The sequence below is a fragment of the Mus caroli genome, unplaced genomic scaffold (genome assembly GCF_978045245.1).
Source record: "Mus caroli unplaced genomic scaffold, Mus_caroli_1 scaffold_2, whole genome shotgun sequence".
Taxonomy (NCBI): Eukaryota; Metazoa; Chordata; class Mammalia; order Rodentia; family Muridae; genus Mus; species Mus caroli.
Genome location: NW_028227257.1, coordinates 102,884,473 through 102,905,753, shown reverse-complemented (window position 1 = coordinate 102,905,753; position 21,281 = coordinate 102,884,473). Strand labels below are relative to the sequence as shown.

The following is a 21,281-nucleotide window of genomic DNA, read 5'->3' as shown; positions in this document are numbered from 1 at the left end:
GTAATGGATTTGCCCATCTCCAACGGCCCTGGGCAGCCATGGGTAAGCATTCTTCAGCTTCCTCCTCAAGTGCTGCAGGGATTTTGACAATCAGGAGAGAATCTGAAGTGTGTATTTCCCACAACATAGAATTCCCTAACGCCAGAGTCAAACATAAAGAAAGGGACATGTCCTCTTAATGCCCTTTAACGGACGCTGTTCCTCGGCTAGCCACTAAAACAGGATGACAAATCCATTATGGATCCCAAGGGCCGCTGTGAGAAGGGAGCTTATCAACATCCAATTTCACAGCATCCACACTGAAAGAGACAGAGAATTTTGTTTCCCAGTGAAAGACCTCACTCAGAAATTACAGGTTCCGTATTAAAGAATTTTCTTACGAGGCTCTTCCATCATCAGCACATTTGTAATTTTAAATTAAGGCTTTCTGTTAGGCAGTTCATGGCTTTGTAAATAATTCCTTTAAATTATTTGGGTCTATTTGTAATTCAGAGAAGAGCTTTGTGAAGGTGTTAGAAAGTCAGAATCTGTTACTTCTAAGCACATTTTCATACCCACGAATGTCATTCTCTCAGAAAACATCACCCCTAACTCTTCACTGAGATCAGAGGATATGAAAAAAAAATATTAACAAGTATAAGAATCTCTTAAAAACCTGCAACACAAACCAGACATAAAAGAAATAGAAAGAATTCCATTGTTTTATATCCATTACATGATCTTTGCCTGAACATGTGACCAACACTCTTTGCTGATTTTTATACATATATACTTATGTACACACACATAGTTAAATATAAATATATATTGTACAACATGGAATGGCAACATATCAAATGTTTACATTCTCTGCTAACACATATTGCTTCCTGTGAGGGAAACATATCATATTACAAAAATAACTCATGGAGAGTAACATGCAACATCCAAGGAGGAGGGAAGCAGGGGTGGGGGTGGGGTGGGGAGGAGGGACACAACAATGCCAAAGAACAAAAATGCCATTGACCTGATTTGTCAGAGCTGTCGCCTGTGCCTGGCCTGATGGAGCAGCTGGGATTAGCCTTTGCGCTGTCCTTGGAAGGAACCATTTTGGGTTTATTTTTCGTTGCCTCTAGAGCTTTGACCTTCTTGGCATGTTTACTTCCTTTGTAGTGGGCCTCGGCCTGGCTCTACAAAGGAGAACAAATCAGGCTCATTGTTTTGCTACTTACAAACACCAGGATGGATGAGCATGCAGGAAAAAATACAATCAGTCATAGGCACCACAGACATCACAGGTCAGTGCTTGGGTACATCCCCAGCATTTATCTACGAGGTTTCAACATATCAAACCTTGCTGGATAATGGAGAACCCGTGTCGTTGAAAGCCTAAAAGTCACACCAGTGGACCACAGGATCTGGACAAAAGCAGGAGGAAGGTGAGACCGGTCAGCGGTGCTCTCTCGCCTCCGCTCAGGCCAGGGAGGACTGCTTTCTCACCATCTGGCTGGCAGCATCTGTGCTGGGTGTCATTCACCCTCATAGATGTGGACTTCCACAGTCTCCACCGCTCATTAGATAAAGCCTGTCTGCTCTGCACCTAGTCCCCTGTGGTCTTTGAGATCAACTAGGGTGACATAGCAACATGACGATAGCTGCTGTTGAATGCAGATGGCACGGCGTTTAGGAGACATCTACATGCACTTAGTATGCCACCTTGGATGATCCCAGTTCCAATTATAGCTCATGCCACAAGGGAGGTAAGGACAGTCCTTGATCTCAGATGTGGGTCTCACATCAAAGCAGTTAGCATTCCATTCTCATACATAAAGGGTGTGTAGCCCTGTGACTTCAATACTAGATCAAAGGAAGTAGAAAGTGAGACAAGAGACAACACCAAATTACAATAAACCAGAAGACACGGAGTTAACTTACTGACATTTGGGGAGTTACCTTCCATCCGAACAAGATCTTTTTGACACCTTGATTTACCAGACACATTGAGAAAAATAACTGCATAAATTCATTTGAATTGCACTCTGAACGGACTGAAAAAATAAAACTATGTATGTAGCAAAACCAAAACAAGACATAGTGGGTACACTGCTTTAGCTCTAAAGGTGACACACGTGGTAAATCTTATGCAAACAAGATGGAGTTTGATGAGAGGGCTTTTCACCTAATTACTTTTCTTCTATCAGTTTCCGTTAGAATCCGAGTGTATCTAGAGATGGTCAGGGTCAGCGAAGTGAGGTAAGGTCACGCCTTAGGTCATAGGCCCGTGAGGTAAGGTGTGATGCAGATGCACTCATGAGAAAATGGGCAGATGCAGCAAAGCAGCAAAGCACGCCATGGGGCAAGCCGAGCAAAAGCAAAGGGAACCCGAGAGGAGTTGTCTTGAGGAGATGTCCTAAAATTGGCAGCCTTAGGTTTGAAGATCTGAAGGAGGAGTTACACATGAATTGGTAAAGGGAGGTGTGCTTTGGGTGGGAGAATTTGGCCTAGGAAAAGCATTTGTGCTGGAATGGCAGAGGCATAGGTATTGGCAGGAGAGGGGGCTACACGGACCACTTGATAGACTACCTGCCATAGGAAGTCAATGGGAGTCAGGTGTGGGAGCAGCTTATCACAGGGATGAAATTCTCCAGCAAGTGCATGGTGCTACAGGTTCCAAGTGGGGGGAATTTCCATCTCAGCTGGTTTATTTATTTATTTATTTATTTATTTATACCAACTGTGTAAGAGAAAAGGAAGATGAACAGGGAAGCGTTGAAAATATGAGACAGGGGTAAAATCATGAGTGAGGAACATGACAGAAATATTCATAGTGTAAACAGAGTAGCTCAAGTTCCTGGGAATGTTAGTCAGTATCAGTCCTGTGGTCCTTTGCTTAAATGGATCTCATCAGTTTACTGGTAATCACTAAATACAGAGTGTTCTCCCAAAATATCACATTTGCTTAAGTCATCTCAGGCTGGGATGTGTGTGTGTGTGTGTTTTGTGTATGTGTGTGGTGTGTATGTTTGGTATGTGTATGTGTTGGGGCAGATGTGTATATGTGTATGTGTATGGTGTTTATGTTTGGTATGTGTATGTGTTGGGGCAGGTGTGTGTGTATGTGTATGTTTGGTATGTGTACGTGTTGGGGCAGATGTGTATGTGTGTGTGTGTGTATGTTTGGTATGTGTACGTGTTGGGGCAGATGTGTATGTGTGTATGTGTGTGGTGTGTGTGTTTGGTATGTATTTGTGTTGGGGCAGATGTGTATGTGTGTGTGTTTGTGTGGTGTATATTTGTATGTGTATATTTGTGTTGGAATGTTTTCCTGACTTCCTGGCTTCTTTTGTTCCAGCTCAGAGCACACATAACTTCACCATCTTCAGCAATTTCAGCTCACTCATTTCTGTGGAACTGGTGACGGTGACCATCACTTCAGTGCCCATCACTGTGAACCACCATGAGGGAAAGGCCTAGTTTTGCTGAATGCATAAGTGATGAGATGAAGGTAGGTGTTCTTGCTGAACTATAGCAGTCTGACTGTGAGGAGAAGATGCAATGAGCCGAACGCCCTGCCTGTACATTTACATTCCCATGGTTCACTGCACTCCCGCTGGAGTGGGAACTCAGTGATTTCAGAGCTCTCTGATTTGGTTGTTTCTTCATTTGACTAGGAAACGGATGTGGAAACATGCACTGTCTCGACACAACTGTCATCTGGGGATTGGTTTACTTTACAGCTAAGAGGACATTAGTGTCTTCCCTTGTGTGCAGCGTTTGCTACCCAGGGCCTGTGCTGAGTGTAGTTCTAGCTTCCTCAGGGTCTCCCCACAACTCTCATCTTAGCTGTTCATTGACTTATCATTGATCTTACTTTGGATGTTCAAGACTGCGTATTCTTTGTCAAAGTTAAAGGAAACCCCAAGGAAAACGGAAAAGCATGATGAGACCTTCATGTATTGGCTGTGAGAGGTGACATAAAGTGTAGTTGTTTATTTCTAGTCATCTTCAAGCTGCCAACTTGTCGCAACTCACACTTCTCTTCTGAGGGAGTCTCAGCTGGGGGACTGCCTTGATCAGATGGGCCTGTAGACATATCCATGGGGCAGTTTCTTTATTGATAATTGACTGAGGAGGCCCAGTCCACTGTGGGCAGAACCACCCTAGGCAGGAGTTCTAGGCTGTATAAGACAGATTATCTGAATAGAAGAGAAGATAAGGAGTGACCCAGCAAGCTGAGTTTCTTATTGGTTTCTGCTCTAGTCCCTGCCCCGACTTCCCTAATCTTGGGACCAGAAAGTGTAATCTGAACTAAGTCCTTTCTTCCTCTAAGTGGCTCTCGGTTTCAGATTTTATCACAGCAACAGAATTCATACTAGGACAATGGTAATAAACTAGAAAATGAATGCAGATTTAAAGGTGGACAGCGGAAATAACAGTGATGACTTATGTCCCTGAGCACTCTTCCAGTCTGAGCGTGACCCAACTCACTTGATTCTCATCGTATCCTGGGAGAGGAGGCATTGTCGGCTAGTGTCTTGCAAATAAGAAACTCTATATTTTAAAGGCAGATAACTCATCAACAACCACACAGGGCCTATAGGAAGGCATCTAGTGGATGTTACGTGCTGAGATGCACATCTCTCCTTAATTATATACTCATAGGTCTGATCTAAGTTTACACTGTAATCGTTAAGAACTGGAGAGCTACAAAGGCACCGCACTACTTTAAATATCACAGGAAGGGATTAGACCTTAATGCTGCTGAAATTTCTACAAATAGAAAACAGCTGCATAATTTTGGGTAAAGGGTAATACTTTAGGTCAAATCCTTTGAATGAATAGCTAAGAAAGCCCTAAAGTCCCACTTTGGAGTTGTATACCTCTAGAAGATACTAGGATACCTCCAACCTTTTTTTAAAAAAAAATTTGAGCAAGGCTCAGGTAGTTAAGGGTAGTCTTTAACTCACTGTGCAGCAGAGGCTGGCCTTGAACTCCTGACCCTCCAGCCTCCACTTCAAATGCTAGGATTACAGGCACATGGCACCATGCAAAGTTCCAAGGACACTTTTCAGCGCCTCTTGTTTTCAAGTGCACTGAGTAGTTGAGGGTTATTTAGTACCCTTTTGGCTCAAGAACAGGGTTCTCTAAATATAACTTTCAAGTACAAGACGAACAGGGTGATTTCCTCATTACCATGTCCTGGCATCAGGGCAGAAAGTTAACAGCACCAGTTAGCCCTCGAGATAAAGATACAGCTAGCTATGTGATACCTTACTGCATGTGGCAAGATAGAAAGGGCTCTCCGCAATGTGTTTCCCCTGAGTTTGGGGTGTGTAGAAGCCAGCAGTGAGGATCACTGGCTCCCTTGGACTGGCATTTGGGGCAAGTGAAGCCGCCCGTTGTGGAGCAGAGGTGCCCTCACTTGGCACACCTCTACTTTCTCCTGGTGTTCTCGGTGAGTGACACTTTGCTATCCTCGTACTTTATCTGATGCAGTGTCAACAGCTTCTGCTTCCTGGGCAAACCTTCAAGTGAAAGTGAGACGCTGTTAAATAGCAACAGCACTGACCCCACTTCATTAGCAAGGAAGCACCTTAATTGAGGAGTGAGAGAGGCAAGAAGGAGAGCCAGCAAACTCATGGCACCAGGCAGGCGACTGCCACAATCAAATGCCATCAACAATGGGCTTGTTTGGCCAGCCTGACTTTCCTTACAGCCCAGTGACTGAGCAGCAGGAGATAGCTGTCTACTGCAAGTGGCTTCAAGAGAGCTGTTGCAATCCCCCTGGCACTGACCAGTGCTTGTGTGTGTGTGTGTGTGTGTGTGTGTGTGTGTGTGTGGCTTAGCAGTAAGGCACACGCCTCGTTGCACAGGGCCCAGGGTTTGAGCCTGAGCAGTCAAAATGGAGAAGGAAGAAGAAAGCCCCATATGAAGAAGTGGCAAGAAAGAAAGGGTTACTGGAATGACCACCTTGACCTCCATCTAGGAACTGATGGGAATATAACCTCATATTTTAGGGGCCACTTCTATAGTTCCCAGAATACCCACTATCCATTGGCAAAATAGCTTTCACAGGAAATGACATCCAGAGATACATTTTCCCCCCATTAATTCCCTTTTGTGTCAAGTCCCATTGATTTCCCAAATCCTCAACATTTCTCAGAACCTCACTGGCCCAAGTTAAAAAAAAAAAGATAATGAATTAGACAAGGTTTTGACTTAAAACTAAAAATGTAATGAAGTCTTCCCAGTGGGATATTTTACAATCTACTGTGCGCTCCCCTCCGGTGTCTCCTGAGTTCTAATTTCTGCCTCAGAGAGGGAGATCTGCAACCTCCAGTCAGGATGTAACATTGTGTTCAGTGTATACGGAAAGGCAGATTCACGGAACGCTAGGCAAGTGCCCAGCTCTCTATAGAGAACTGATCTTTTCGTGTTTAAAGAAATGAGTGAAACTATTTCCTCCATTAAAGAAAATACATCATAGCATCTCTTTCTCTACTACCTTAGGTGTCAATGCGGTCAGCAATGTCATGAGGGAAGCGGCAACAGTTAGTTAGCATCAGACAAGATGGGCTCTGCACATGGTGGTATGGCTGTAGAGAGTGGTCAGTTAATTTAAACAACAACAACATATTCTAAATAAAATCTAAATATTAAAATACTAAGTAAAACATATGCCAAATCAACCATAAATAAATAAACTAGTAAACTTGATTGTTCTAAAAAGCAATTTGACTCATGCCATGTGTTGGACAGCATGATATTTTTAGAAATAAAGACAACCCCCTTTCACCCGGACACCCACTGAAGATCAGGAGGTAGAAGAAAAGAAATTCAAACCACAATCCAAAGTTCAAGGATAAAGATGACCCGAAGCAAGAGGGGGAAAGATATCAAGGATGGAGCAACTGAGAACTAAAAGGAATCAGTGAATAGAAAAAAAAAAATTCTCCAGATTGTAGAGGACAGGGGAACTTCCTCAGAAGAGGGAGCAGAGGTTGGGCGCTGCTTCTAGGGCAGGCTCTGAGGTGGCGGTGCCCAGTGGGAGACCTTCTGGGGTAAAAGGAACAGTATGCGCTGGACAGTACATCCTTTGAGCTACAGTGTTCCCTGGCATAGATACTTGTAGCTTCTCTAGAACACACTGATACAGAGAAGACAGCAGAGAAATGCCCCTGAACTGTTACCTTAAAATTTATGTCCCTTGTAAAACGGAAGCCATCGTCGGGCTTTTCAATTGCACGTCAAATGCCCTATCAGTAAGCACTTGGAATAGGAAGTTACTGTGACATTAGATGTGGCTTTTACATTACAGATCCTATTCTGTGTGCTAAACTATAATCTTGTACCATAGCCAAGGCACTAAGATAATTATCTGAGATAAAATAATAATGACACTTTGAAATCTATGAACATGTTAAGAAACAAATTAAAAATTACTGAGTAGAAGCTAAATAATTTCTTGAATCTCTGCCTTTTATTTTTTTTTCACAAAACTCTTTTTACTAGTAAAAACCCTTTTGCATGTATTTTTGAACTGATTAAGATTTGACACTCCCAGAGACAGGGCCACATTATGAGAAACGGAGGATGTGTCCAAGAGAAAGTCTTACTCAATCCAAAGATGGCTAGTGAACTTTTCTTCTGATATTGGCCATATTACGGTCTGCAATACCAATAATGATGTATAAACTGTCTTTGGTATTTACCTCACTCACTCAGTCCTTACTTATGGGAATCTGTTGAAAACAAAAAAAGTTCAGACAGAATTATGACCATTAGGGAAAAGAGAGTCAGTGTTTTTGCTAATTTCTAAGATCTAACTAACCAGTGAAAGAGTTGTCGTTTCTATGGTCCAGCTAGTACCTTGATATTGTGTAACTCCAGGGGGCGCCACTCACATACAGTTCACCATGGATGCTATCCTCCAGGCCACATGTAGGCGACCAGTAACCTGTGTAAGGCATTCTACATACATTGTCTGTAGAGTGCAGAAAGCACCCTGCGAACTCCAAAGCTTTCTGTATCACTAAAAGGAAAAGCAGTGGCTCTCAGGAGGGACACGATGTGCACTCTAGCCTGTTAATTCTCTTTGGGCCCAATTTAAAATCCATCAAATCTTAGAGACAGAGTAGAATTCTTGGGTCACAGCTGCTTCAGAATGCTTCTGTTTGATACCCCAGCTTTACACAGACATCTTCACTTTATACATTTTAGTGGAGGCAAATTAATCCATTTCTTAAAAAAAAAAAAAGCTGAGATCTTTAGTGCAGTTCAAAGTAATTTTTCAAATATATCCTATTAGTCATCTGTGAGCCTTGATGCCTGTGTTTCTGCTTGGCCTAAGAAACTGCACATAAGCACACTGTTGGCCTATCGGTGACCTACAGAAGGGCACCACAGCTTGAGTTAATAATCAGCTGAGATGTGGTGCAGAGACAGGATTGTGCCCTTAAAGAACAAGCAGGGCGGTTTCCCAGTTTCAAGTGAACAAACTCGGCCATTTCCCTTCACTTCAGACTTCACTTGAGTGCTCTGAAGGTAGATTATTAATTTTAGAGGATTCCCAGGAATCTTAGCTTCTTCCCTTAGGGATCCAACTGCACACCGAGTTACCAACTTAGGGTTGATAAGGGCAGGATAAGAGACACAGTTATTCGGAAGTGCCGGCACTAACTGTGATCTGACTGTGAGCCCTTTTATTTGGTCAGTTCTGTTCTCTCGCTTGCCTAGCTCTTTGACATTTGACATTTCATTTCAAATTAGGTCATAATTAAAACTTATGTCCATTAAAAAAAAAACAACAATAGGTTTTTGCTAAGGTAAAGACCAGATGATTCCTATCTTAATTCTGTTTGTAAACAATGAAAATCATAGAGATTGCATTTTGAAGAACATTTTCTTTTACCAATCAAGTGGCAGGACACTTATATGAATTCTTCAGTACAGGTCTTCAGCATCACTGCTCTGATAAATGTCATTACAATTTACATAGGGAGTTTCAAGTGGCTGAGATGCTTATTCTTAAAAAAAAAACAAAACAGAGTGTTTACTCTGTATTTTGCACTGCAGTGTGGTAATTTTTTGAGGGATGCTTATGCTGTCTTCTGTGTTGAGGATCAGCACCTGAACACAGTAAGCCAACACCTCGTGCATAAGTGAATTCCTAAAAAAAAAAAAATGTCCAACAGTTTAACGGGGGTAGGGGAAGATGAAGCAATAAACCCTGGTGGGGTGTACTCTACCACGCTCAAATCAAAGGGAAATATCTGACTCACTCCCCAGAGAATGCACCTAATAAGCTATACACTCTAAATGACGCTATCCAGCTCAGGAAGGCAAGTGCTTTGTACACTGACATGACTAACATATAAAGTGATTTTAAAAATACCCAATTTTCTTTAAAATTAATACATATAGGAATTAAACCCCTTAGAATATTTTGTGAATCAAACATTCTTATTTTAATTTTATTTGAAAAATTAATTTATGTTAATATTAAAGATTTGTCAATGATTACACAATATCCTTTGAATTCTTTATTTTGAGATTTTCCCAGAGTATTTAAAAGTGGAAGTGATCCATTTTCCTCAAATTAATTTCACATTTTATATAAGCCTGTTAGTTACTTCTCTGATACGGTGACATAGAAGGACATCTCCGACTCTGTGGTGACTCCAGTTTCACTGGCTCTGCCGGTGTATTTACAAGGAAGGACCACGTGCTTTCAGTGGGGCACTGTGACCGCTCACCTAACTGATCCAAACCATCTGAACTGTCTCTTAGACTCACACGTTTACAGTGGCCTGGTCCAAGAAAGCATCGCACTTATTTCTGTTTCCATATTAAAGACATTGACACAAACGACACCAATTACATCTAAAATGAGAACTTGTATTATGTCTCCTTATGTACGTTCCACGAATCATAGCCTTAGTGTTGGCTGTAGTGGCAGGGCAACTCAGTGGGCAGTGCTCAGGGAACCAGTTGAAACATGGCTGTACCAGTATTTCATATGCTGACACATTAGTTATCTATCATTCATCATTTGAGACTCTGTTTAACAGTTACTGAAACAATCATATTTCAGAGTGGCAGATTAAGGCCTAGGCCCCGGCATAATGTTATAAGTCAGATGAAATAAGATATGCAGATATGAAAAGCATATCTTAGGCTGGAGAGATAGTTCAGCTGTTAAGAGCACTGACTGCTCTTCCAGAGGTCCTGAGTTCAACTCCCAGCAACCACACGGTGGCTCACAACCATCTGTAATGGGATCTGATGCCCTTCTCTGGCATGTCTGAGAGAGTGACAGTGTTTTCATATACATAAAATAAATAAATAGTTTTTTTTAAGAAGAGAAGCATATCTCATAAACTCTCATAATACACAAATGTAATTAAGGGTAAATAATGAAACAATATATAGCCAACCTTGCCCTGCTAATTGTTCTTTACATTACAGCAGCAGGTTAAACCTGACGTTTCCATCCTAATTTACTATTTGCAGCCTGAGAGCTCCGTCTACTTAAGGCAAAAGAGGAATGGAAACATCTGCAGCTTTGATTTACCTACAAACTCTAAAGGTCAGCACACCATAACAGCATGCTATAGGGGTATCACATGCAATGTTAGGTACCAAGGGAACTTGCCCAGAGACTTGAATGGACTGAGCAAGCTAGTTATTGCAGGGAACTCTTGCTAGTGTATGCTTCTCTGCTCAGTCATCAAACACTGCTTACTTTTAGCCCTTTCTGAGGTTCTACTGCCCAATCTCACCCACATTATAGCACACAAAACCAGGTTTTGGATGTCCACTTTGAATATGGAAGGATCTTAAACAAAAACTCAAAGCTAAGCTCCTTGTAACAGACGTTGCTCTCTTCCTCTGAACTACCTAGTCCTCTCCCTCTTCTGTCAACTGCATCTCTTTTCTCTGTTGAAAGGACCAGGGCACCCTCTTATCATACGCAACACCCACATTCTGTGAATTGCCAGAGCCTGTGGAGTCCACCCCGGTACTTCTACAGTCAGGCTGATTTTCTTGTACTCTGTCACAACCATCCTGATGAAATCTGCTGTCATCTTACGTAAGGCTCCTCTGCGACCACACAAAGACCTTCCTCAGCTCTCTGTAGCAGTATTTTCAAACACAGGTCTGACTGTGGTCATTCCTTGGTTTTAAAAATCCACAATGCTTCACTGATGCTGTTTTTACAACCTAAATCATCTTCCTGGCAATCTGCCTGGCCTTCTCCCTCCCTACTTCTGGCTTTTTGTCTTGGTCTTCTCTATTGCTCTCTGAGAAAAAAACAGTGTGGCTGCAGCCCAAGGAAAGCACAGGAAGTCTTCTTTTACCCAGCCTAGAAGCTAGCTAGCCCCTCGGGTCTAGTCTTAGTTAATTCCTGTTCTTCCCTCAGAACCTGGCTAGACGCCCTTCCTGAAGAAACCTTCTGTGATCCTTCACTAGGTCCCATACTAACTGTGGATTCTTCCAAAGTACAGCCACCAAACGGCAGTGCAGTGCAGCTCCTTGCTGTATGTATTTCTGTCTGTATGATAGTTTCTGAAAGGCCTGCCCTGTTTTGAATTTATGAATTCACAAGACCATTTGATTAATTCTGTCTTCTACCAGACCATGGCCCTCTATTATGGCTCACACCTGTGAGATATTTATTCTTCATTTTATATCTTGCACCTAACACATTACTTAAAACACAGTAGGCATCTGATAAATATTTACTACATGGATGGGTGAGGGAATGAACATATAATCTTTATTCCTTCAAAATAGAACTCAAGTAAAGATAGAGGATGGAAAAATAGAGCTGACTTTAAATTGGTCATAGCCAAATGGCAGAGAACATGGCAAAAACAAATAACAAAGCTGTAGTCATGGTGGAGCGGGATATGTTTCAGGAGGAAATGAGGATTTTGTCTGGGCATCTGTCGGGGCTGCTCACAGGATACACACTGGGGAGATTCAACAATTGCTAGTTGAGGAAGGTTGCTGGACTGTAGGCATCGTTCGGAAGCCAGGCGACAAGATGATGGATGACCCTTTGGAGACAGACAAGGTTCCAGAGGAATTAGGTGCAGCGGGAAGGAGGAAATCTATTTGAGAAAAGAAATCTCAAGAAAACAGTTATGTACAGTGGGAGAGAAAAAAAATCTATCTGAGGAAAGATTCTTGAGAAGACAGTGACGTGAGACCTTCAGGAGACAGCTCATCAGTCAGGAGAGCAGGGTCATCAGGAGAGCAGGGTGGGAGAGAGAAAAGGTCAAAACAGAAGACAGCGAGGAGGAAGTCCAAGAGAGAAGAACTGAAAACTAAGTTTCTAGGAAGAACTGCGCTCTCTAAGGGTAGCAGCAGCGTTAAGTGCTCCAGCACTTTTCCACAATTTCAAATCAGTTTTATTAAATAACTGGAAAATAGTAGATTCTGAGGTCGTGTCGTTCCACAAGCTGGCAACAGTGCACCGAAAGCTGAGTGGTAGCCGTGTTTGTGTAAATAAAGGACTGAGAGCCGCCTCGAGAGAAATCAGAGCACCTTGCCCCCGTCACGTAGAAGAGGTGAAGAACACACAGCCAGAATGGAAACGCAGTATCCAGAAAAGCTTCAAGCATAAAGGCTATGACACATTTCCCTGAGTTCAGAAATAAAAATATAGACAACACAGCTGCCATGGCTTGTCATGTGTCAGGAACAGGGCTAAGTGTTTTCTGTGCAGAGCCTCATTTCACCTCATAAAGCCACGTGGAGCCAGTAAGACCAGTGGGAGTCTACAGAGAACTCGGAAAGCTACTGTTGCTCTATCTCAGTGTTAGACGTGGAAGACCGTGGGAAGAATATCTTATGTCTGGATGGACATGGCACCTGTCAATAATAGCACTGAAGGCCTATGGCTTAAGCAGGAAGTAGGAGGTGGGACATCCAGGAGAAGAAAGAATTCTGGAATAGAACCAGGCCAGGTGGGAGATCCACTTGGGAAGATGTGAGGAGACAGACACATGATCCCTGAGCTAGGTAACCAGCCACATGGCAAAATTAGGGTAAGATTAGGGCAAATGGTTTATGATCTAGTCAGAGAAGAGCCTAGCTATATAGCCAAGGTATCTGTCGATATATTTTAAGTCTGGGTCTTATTTCTGGGAGTATAAGGCTGAAAAGAAGAACTGGTCCAAACTTCTACAGAAGACATTGGATTTGAATAAAAGATTAAAAGAACGGGTTTTTCATCAGCATACTGCAGATCAATGAAGGAAGCCCTAGCCTAGATCAAAATAGCACGCCCTGGGGCAGATTAAAGACCATATAGACTCTCACCCTTCGCTATGATGCTTAAAGATGATCTGGAGTAAAAGCAGGCTTTGGGAGGTAGCCTTTAAGGCCATGTTAGGTTCAGTTTTTATCATAGAGCATGTATTTAGTAACTCTCCTATGACCCCTTTAGAATGATTCCCACAAACTGAGCTAGGTACAAGAGAGACTACAGAAGGGATCCAGTCACAGTCATAATCAATATGTGTGTGTGTGTGTGTGTTTGAACCAATAGTTCTATAAATAAATATATATTTTCTAATTAAGACACAGTCAATATAGCCAATGGGAGTGGGGCCAAAATTAGTCCACCAAATCTTGAAAAACTACAGTGAGCAAGAAATATTTAAGACCTGAAAGATGCATAGGAACTGGAGCTGCTGTGGGAGGGGTGGGAAGGTGGGCATGTCCTACTTAGGGTAGTCAGAGTCACTACAGATGCAGGATGCAAGCAACCAGGGCCAGAGGCAGGAGCTGGAGTACAAACTGGCACAGTTAGGAGCCTGAAGTTTGAGAATGTCAGGTGACATTATCTTGTCTAAACAAAATGTCAAGTAAGTAACAAAAGTACTAGTTTTCTTTAAAAGCGAGAATGGTGTAAGCTAAATGGTCATGGGCTAGGGAAAGTCTCAGTAGTGATTACATGACAGTCCAAAAAACAGAACATTTTAGAGATGGTGTTAGCTGGGGGGAAGGAAGGAAGGAAGGAAGGAAGGAAGGAAGGAAGGAAGGAAGGAAGGAAGGAAGGAAGGAAGGAAAGAAGGTAGGGAGGGGCGGAGGGAGGGAGGGAGAAAGAAAAGATAGAATGGAGGGAAGGAAGGAAGGAAGGAAGGAAGGAAGGAAGGAAGGAAGGAAGGAAGGAGGGGAGGAAGGAAGGAAAGGTTTTTAAAGGCTGTTAGCTGCCAGAGATGAAGCAATTTGTTAAAATCATGTGATAGTCACTGCATGAAAGTAAATCTGTGGGCTTAAGAAGCCTTCTCTGTGGGTTTCCAGTTTTTAGGCTTCGATTCCCCTTTGCAAAACTCATGTGTACTGTCTTTGAAGTAAGAACTTAGAACAAACAAAAATGCAGTTCATTCATTACACACCTGAATTACCAGAGATCCCTGGTTAATATAATCCAGAGTAATAAGAATTTATCACATTTATAAAAACGGATATGCATGCAAATGAAAATTCTTCAGTCTGTAAATCTCCAGCAAGATAGCTGGGAAGGAATGACATATCTTCACATTTCTAAATTTTTCTTTTTTCTTTTTTTCAATTTTATACCTGTAAATTCAGCAATCCTATTGTGGCACTTTAAAAATGTGGAAATCTATCATTTTCTCTTGACTTACAGAGATTAATGAATGCTCTGTTCTCTGACCATCTGTGCAAATGTATAGACTGAACACAAAATGTTGGTATTTTTAGTTTAAAAAATGTGTGGGGCATTTTGTTGGCTTAAACCATTTCAATTACAAAGCCTTAATGAATTATTAACAGCTCCTTTAGAATCTAGTCTTTTCTATTCTTCTGGTTCCTAAATGGAACCAGAAAAAGATGACAGAAACTGGTATTACTGAATGGCTGTGATATTAAATCCCAAATCACCACACAGAAGGATTCTGTAAGTGTCCCTCATAATATACAATGATAGCTCTGTCCAGAGCAAAACCCGAGTGGTCATCTCCCACTCGACCAATGGTATACGTTAGCCGGCTTTCTAGGAGCATCTTAGTAGATGGATCAAAGATGAAACGAAGTCTGTGATCCCAAGTCAATATTCTGCCTGTCTCTGTCTCTGTCTCCCAATGAAAGCGGGTAGACGTAGAACCAGAGTTCATTCATATGGAATGAACACTAGTCTTCAGGGGTGCACTGAAGGCAGGGCCCTAAGTGGTCCTCAGAGGGAAAGGGGTTGCATGATCTGTAGATGATTTAAACAAGAAAACTGGCTAAAACCAGTCTGTTTTGCATTGCCACTAGATGCTGGTGATACGGTTTTTAGATAAACTTATCCTATCTTATGTGTATGTACCATGTGTCTGATGGCTTGGAAGGTCAGTAGAGGGCACTGGGGTTTTAAGCCATTTCGTGGGTACTGGGAGCCAAAGATGTTCTGTAAAAACACAAGTGTTCTTAATTGCTGAGCCACCTCTCCAGCCCCGCCCCCCCCATGGGCTGTAAACTACAGAACTCAAATAGTCTTCCTTGGCAACGTTCTTTTGTTTTTAGTCTAAGTTCTAGTTAAGTGTCCTGGTTGTTCTTGTGTAATGTCCATTCTCCCAGCACTGGGCTAGAACCCAAGGTCTGGGGCATGTTAGGCAGGTATTCTACTCCTGAGCTGTACACCCCAGTAAGTTCTAAGTGTGTGTATGTGTGTGTATATAAAATGAGAATGTTGTGTTACTTAGGTTTTAATTACCTATGTTCAGTTAATACAGAGAACTTATCATTCTCAGAGGAATGCCTGTTTCACACTGGCTCCACGACATGTAATCATTCCTGATGCTGAGAGATCACCCAAAGCCATTTCAGATGGGTTCAGATCTGCAAACCTTTGCCACTTATATTGTGACATTGCAACCATAGATCTAACAGGGACACACAATACCACCGATTGAAACATGTTAAGTTTTTAAAATTTTATGTGTCTCTTTGAAATTTCTGTTAGAAGGGTTTATATTTTCTCCTGAATGCATCAATGTGATTAAAAGGCACAAGGAATTGTCTTTTCCCTCATTTTTTACTGTCTTATTTAAAACTAAAATTTATTTTTTGTTACATTTGCAAGAAAAAGTGCCACCCATGAGTTCCACTGCTTTTTTTTTTTTTAATTAATATCTACGTACTACAGAAGACTGGCTATGCTCTGTAATGGTCATCAGACACCTCATGAATAGTGTAATAGAAATATTATTTATTGTGCTTAAACCACACCCTTTTTTACATTTCTGATTTGTAATGCTAATGGTGAGTTCACAGACATAAAAGTCAAGCGGCACTGAAGTCCACACACTGAGTTAGAACCACATGTCAGCGAGCATGAGAGCTGTGTGCACAACTGCTCTCCAGTGTCCCTGTCAACGTCCTTCCTTCCCTTTGTCTTGACGTGGGAGGTGTGATCATGTGTGGTTTCATGTTTATATGGTGTGGATTCTAGTCATTTCTGACTCTCACCCAATCCCTCTCCTCTCCAGGTCAGATACCTCTCCCTGTAAGTCTCACCCTGCTTTCCTGTTATCTTGTGTCACCACTGTTAGCGCTGTGAATGCACACTTTCCAATCAGATGGAAAACACAAAACATTGAATTCCGAACCAGTCTCAAATCCCAGGGCTAGAGACTGATGGTGTGGTGCATCCTGAGTCCCTGTAAGACCAGCTGTCTGAGCAGTGAACACAGCATACACTCTCCATGTATCCTAGAACACAGGGGGGAGAGGAGAGAGAGAGAGAGAGAGAGAGAGAGAGAGAGAGAGAGAGAGAGAGAGAAATTGAGTGTGTGAGTGTGTGTGTGAGTGTGTGTGAATGTGTGAGTAAACAGAGGTTGGGGTGGGTAGAGGAGTTTGTTCTCTTGCTTTGGATTTACATGAGCACTGACTGGTGATTTAGCTCAGTTGGACTTGCCTAGTATGAGACCCTGAGACCCTGGGTCCAATCCAAATCACCACTACTGCCACTAAAAAGAGAAAGAATGGAAGGAAGGAAGGAAGGAAGGAAGGAAGGAAGGAAGGAAGGAACAAGGGAAAAGAGAAATAGTTTCGGTAACATGAAATATTAGTTCCTAAAATTTATCAGGATCTAGACCATGGGAACATGTTGATATAAGATGTGGAATATCTGTCCCCTGAGAAGAAAGATTAGTCACTTGTCTTGTGGTTTCAGATATGAAAATACAAAATATCTGCGAATTTTGGGAGGCCATGGATTCTCTGTTGCCTTTCCAAGGACCATGAGAAATATGTAACAGGCCATATTTGGGGTTTGTTCTTTTGTTTTGTTTTAAGAAACAGGGTCAAGCCGGGCGTGGTGGCACTCCACTTTAATCCCAGGACTGAGAGGCAGAAGCAGGTGGATTTCTGAGTTCAAGGCCAGCCTGGTCTACAGAGTGAGTTCCAGGACAGCCAGGGCTACACAAAGAAACCCTGTCTCGAAAAACAAAACAAAACAAACAAACAAACAAAAAAACAAAACAAAAAAAAAGAAAGAAAGAAAGAAAGAGAAACTGGGTCTCACTAAATATTCTGGCTAGCTTGATGCTCCACACACAGTCTTGGCTGACCTCAAAATCACAGAGACCCAGCTACTTCTGTATTCCAAGTGCTAGAACTAAAGGCCTAAGTCACGGTCACCAAGCTAGGCTGTGCCCTGTCTGCATCAGCTACAGAATTAGATAGTTCTTCTGTTGTGTTTTCCTCAAGTCCCGGCCATCTCTCGAGGCTTGCCCTCTGTGCCCCTGTGTGCAATCACAGGGATGATGTGTGTGGAGAGTGTCCTTGTGGCACCAGGCAGGGAGCTGGGACCCAGCAAACGCTGTTCCGCTGGAGGCTATTCTAGCCATAGGCTCTGTTCTCTCCAGAATTATGCTGCAGTTAGCACCACAGTACAGTTGGGCAGCCTTAAAATTCCTTTCTTTTTCTTTCCCCAGGTAGATAACCAAGACTGGGAGGAAATTGCTCAGACCTTCCTTTTGAGGCAGAGATTATCTTGATGGGTTTTTTTCTTAGCTGCTTTTCTGTCCTTGAAGAGCCCCCACCCCTCAGTCCCACCATCCACACGATATTGCCAGCAGATTCTTGATATTTTAGAAAATGGCTGAAGCAATAATCCTTTCTCTGCTGTCTCCTTCCACCCTTCGGCGTGCACAATGGATGGTTCCCACAGCCTTGCCTGGCTACAGATTCCAAATCCTTGGGCCTGCAGTGCAAACCGCTCCCATGTTACTCAGGGAACTGCCTGAGAGGTAAAATTAGCTAAAAGATCCTTTTCTTGCAGAATGTGCCAAACTGTCTCAAGTTGCCCCTCTTGCTCCAGCAGTGGAGCACACAAACTCCCAACCACCCTTTCCTTCTGTTTGGGTCACACATAAATAATACTTTCCATTTCTCATTGTGAAGATGGTGAGGAGTCTAGCCAACCGCCTAGGAAAGCATCGCAGAGAGGAGCTACAGGAAACCAAGTGCCCCTAAAGTAAAGCCCAGATATCTACCTGAGACCAGCGGCTAATCACACCGAGCCCTCGGGTGCTCAGCTGAGAATTTCTATCTGTCCTTAATTACATATTGAATGAACCTGTAGCTGAAATCCCAAGCCACAGAAATCACGTGAGACCTTTTCTTATTGTTAATGATTCTGGCATCAGTCTTAACTGAAGAAATTTATATCAAGGGAAGAAGGGAAATGCAGGAAGTCTTAGCAGTCTTCCGTGAGGCCCAGGTGGCAGGGAAGGAAACCTTCGGGTGGAAAACAACCTGACAGCAGACTTGGAGAAAACGCTTTTTATTTAAAGGGCCATTCACTGAAGAATTTGAGAAGTGAGCAGAAACCCGTCCAGTGTTTTTTAGAGCTGTATTACTACCTGACTAGCCCAGCGTTCACTGGGCATAGACCACAGCTGACAGCGAGTCAGAGGTGCCAGTGGGTTTCTCTTGAGAATGGACGGTGAGGAGCAGGGGTGGGCGTTGGTCCCTTCATTCTAACGCTCATATTTACGTTCTGTGCACGGCCATATACAGCGGAACGTACCATTCCAAACGTGGCTGCAAACAAGTGAATGCTAGAGTCCATGTCATGAGAGGCATCTCTACATTTAGAGGAAAGCCCGAAAAATACTAAATCACGTCCAGTGGCTGATTTCCTCCTTAATTCAATATGGAGTCTGACTCGTCTCTAAAAATTGGTATGCTCACTTTAAAAAAACAAAAGACAAAACTGTTCTTTAAATGTAGTCTATTATTTCTCCCAGTGGTAAAATTTAGTGTGTGTGTTATACTCACTCCTGAGCACATATGTTTGCATGTATGTGTGTACCCATGTGTAAGTCAGAAGTCATTGTGCATTCTCTTCCTTCGTTCCTCCTCCTCCTCCTTTTGATACAGGGTCTATCACTGAACTCAGACTAAACTTCTGGCCAGTGAGCTCCAAGGGATCTCCCTGTCTCAGGCGCTGGGATTACAAACTGTGTCAGTCTCTGTTACTCACACCGGTGTGGCAGATGCTTTCCTGGAGGAAGCCATCTCCCCTGCCCTGAGTTCTAAGTCTAAAAATCAGTCCTAAAGTTCTCCATGTGCCTATTTAAGATAGAAGGGACTGCTGCTTTCACGTTCTCAGGCTGGCCTACCACGGAAGCAAGGTTCTAAAGAATTTAATGAGTAGGTACTACACACCTCAAAGAGGTGGATTTTTAAGAGCTTTGTTTAATGGCAGCTATTGAAGAAAACTTTTAGCACCCCATGTCCCTGTTCCGTGTAATCACGCTATATTTCTGTCATGTTGAAGCAAAAAATGTTCATCATTTTGTCAGCTCTGTCTGGGAAACAGAGAATTACCTTCTCAGGCCCTGGAGATTTATGCTTTTAATTACCTCCTATCTGCTTCGCTACCCTCCAAACCTAAGAATCAATATAAATAGTCTTATTTATGGGAAAAAAATGTAAAATGTTTGACAAAAGCTGGCTCTCACTTTCTAGATTCTCATTGGACATTATTGATCCCTTCTGTTTGGGGCATTACACCTTTGTTCTTGACAGGATTGGTTGGGTTCTCAAACTCACGATGTTAATTTTTCTAATAATCCTTATTGCTTAACAGCAGATGTAAATTTTACAGTAAGCACTGCAGCTCCTGGATCAGCAACGAGACCACGATCCCCTCCGCAGCATCTCTTTATTCAATCACCTACTGCCAGGCTCAGCGGAAGTCCGACCTTGTGGAACCCCTACACCACAGATTGACATTTTAGTGAGGGAGGGGCAAGTTTCTTCTCTCTCTCTCTCTCTCTCTCTCTCTCTCTCTCTCTTCAGTAGTAGCTATGTTAGCACAGGTGAAATGTAATAGACTAAGCTTATCCCTGGATGTATGTGTAGCCATTGCTCCAGTTCATGGGGGATGGTTCCAGAAGCTTCCTTGAGTGCCGGAATCTGTGACTGCTGAAGTTCCTTATATAAAACAGTGACATGGGATTTGAATATGTCCTCCTATATTCTTTTAAAGCCATCTCCAGAATATTTAAACTAAAATATATATTCTGTGCAATGGCTCTCACACTGTACTGTTTAGGGAATGAAGTTGAGGAGAGCAGCATGTGTTTGTGCAAGATTGTGGGGCAGGAGGGAACGCTAGAACCATGCTTGGGGATCCCCTGAGTATAGAAGGCCTACTTTATATAATTCATATGAAATTACACAAAGGAAGCCATAGGGGACTGGCCGTCTATCCCAAGCACTGTCAAGAGCAATGGAGTAGATGTGTATAGGTGGTTGGCAGTGGTTAGATGCATATACATGAGGCAGGGGACAGTAACATATAGCCTTGATGCCTGTATAAGTGGCAGTGACCTTATGTTGGGGACAGTCAAACATCAGAAGATAAATTTTCCGAATCGAAATCAAAGAATCTGCTTAAGGAAAGAAAAGACTTAATTAAAAACACTACCAATGCTGAAGACAGATAGGGAAAGCAATGCATTTGTTACTCCAGTGTGACAGAAGGCAAGAAAAGGGAGAGGCATCGGAGAAGACAAGACCTTGGAGAATGAAGGAAGAGGAAAAGTAATGGTTTGGAGGAGAACACGGAAAAGAACAGGGAAGACATATTTCAGAGATAAAAGATAACTCAAGGATATCAATGGCAAGTTGCAGGATTCCCTGGAATACTGAATGGCACTGGAGTTTCATAAAGCCCTTCCTTGCACGCCAACTGCTTGCACTGGTTTTGCAAAAAGGGACCATTTTGTAAGTTTATGCCTAACAGGGTTCCAGGCTCTTGGGTGATT

General features: G+C 42.6%; 1 protein-coding gene across 11 annotated transcripts in view; it reads right to left on the bottom strand.

The window, feature by feature from the left end:
* The window catches only part of Znf385b (zinc finger protein 385B), a 402,760-nt gene that overhangs the window by 38,772 nt on the left and 342,707 nt on the right, over window positions 1-21,281 (bottom strand). For all 11 annotated transcript variants that reach the window (XM_029474277.2, XM_085834743.1, XM_029474278.2 and 8 more), the window contains one exon: window positions 1,007-1,169. In XM_029474277.2, coding sequence (XP_029330137.1) covers window positions 1,007-1,169 — 163 coding nt within the window. The remainder of the gene's footprint in view (window positions 1-1,006; window positions 1,170-21,281) is intronic.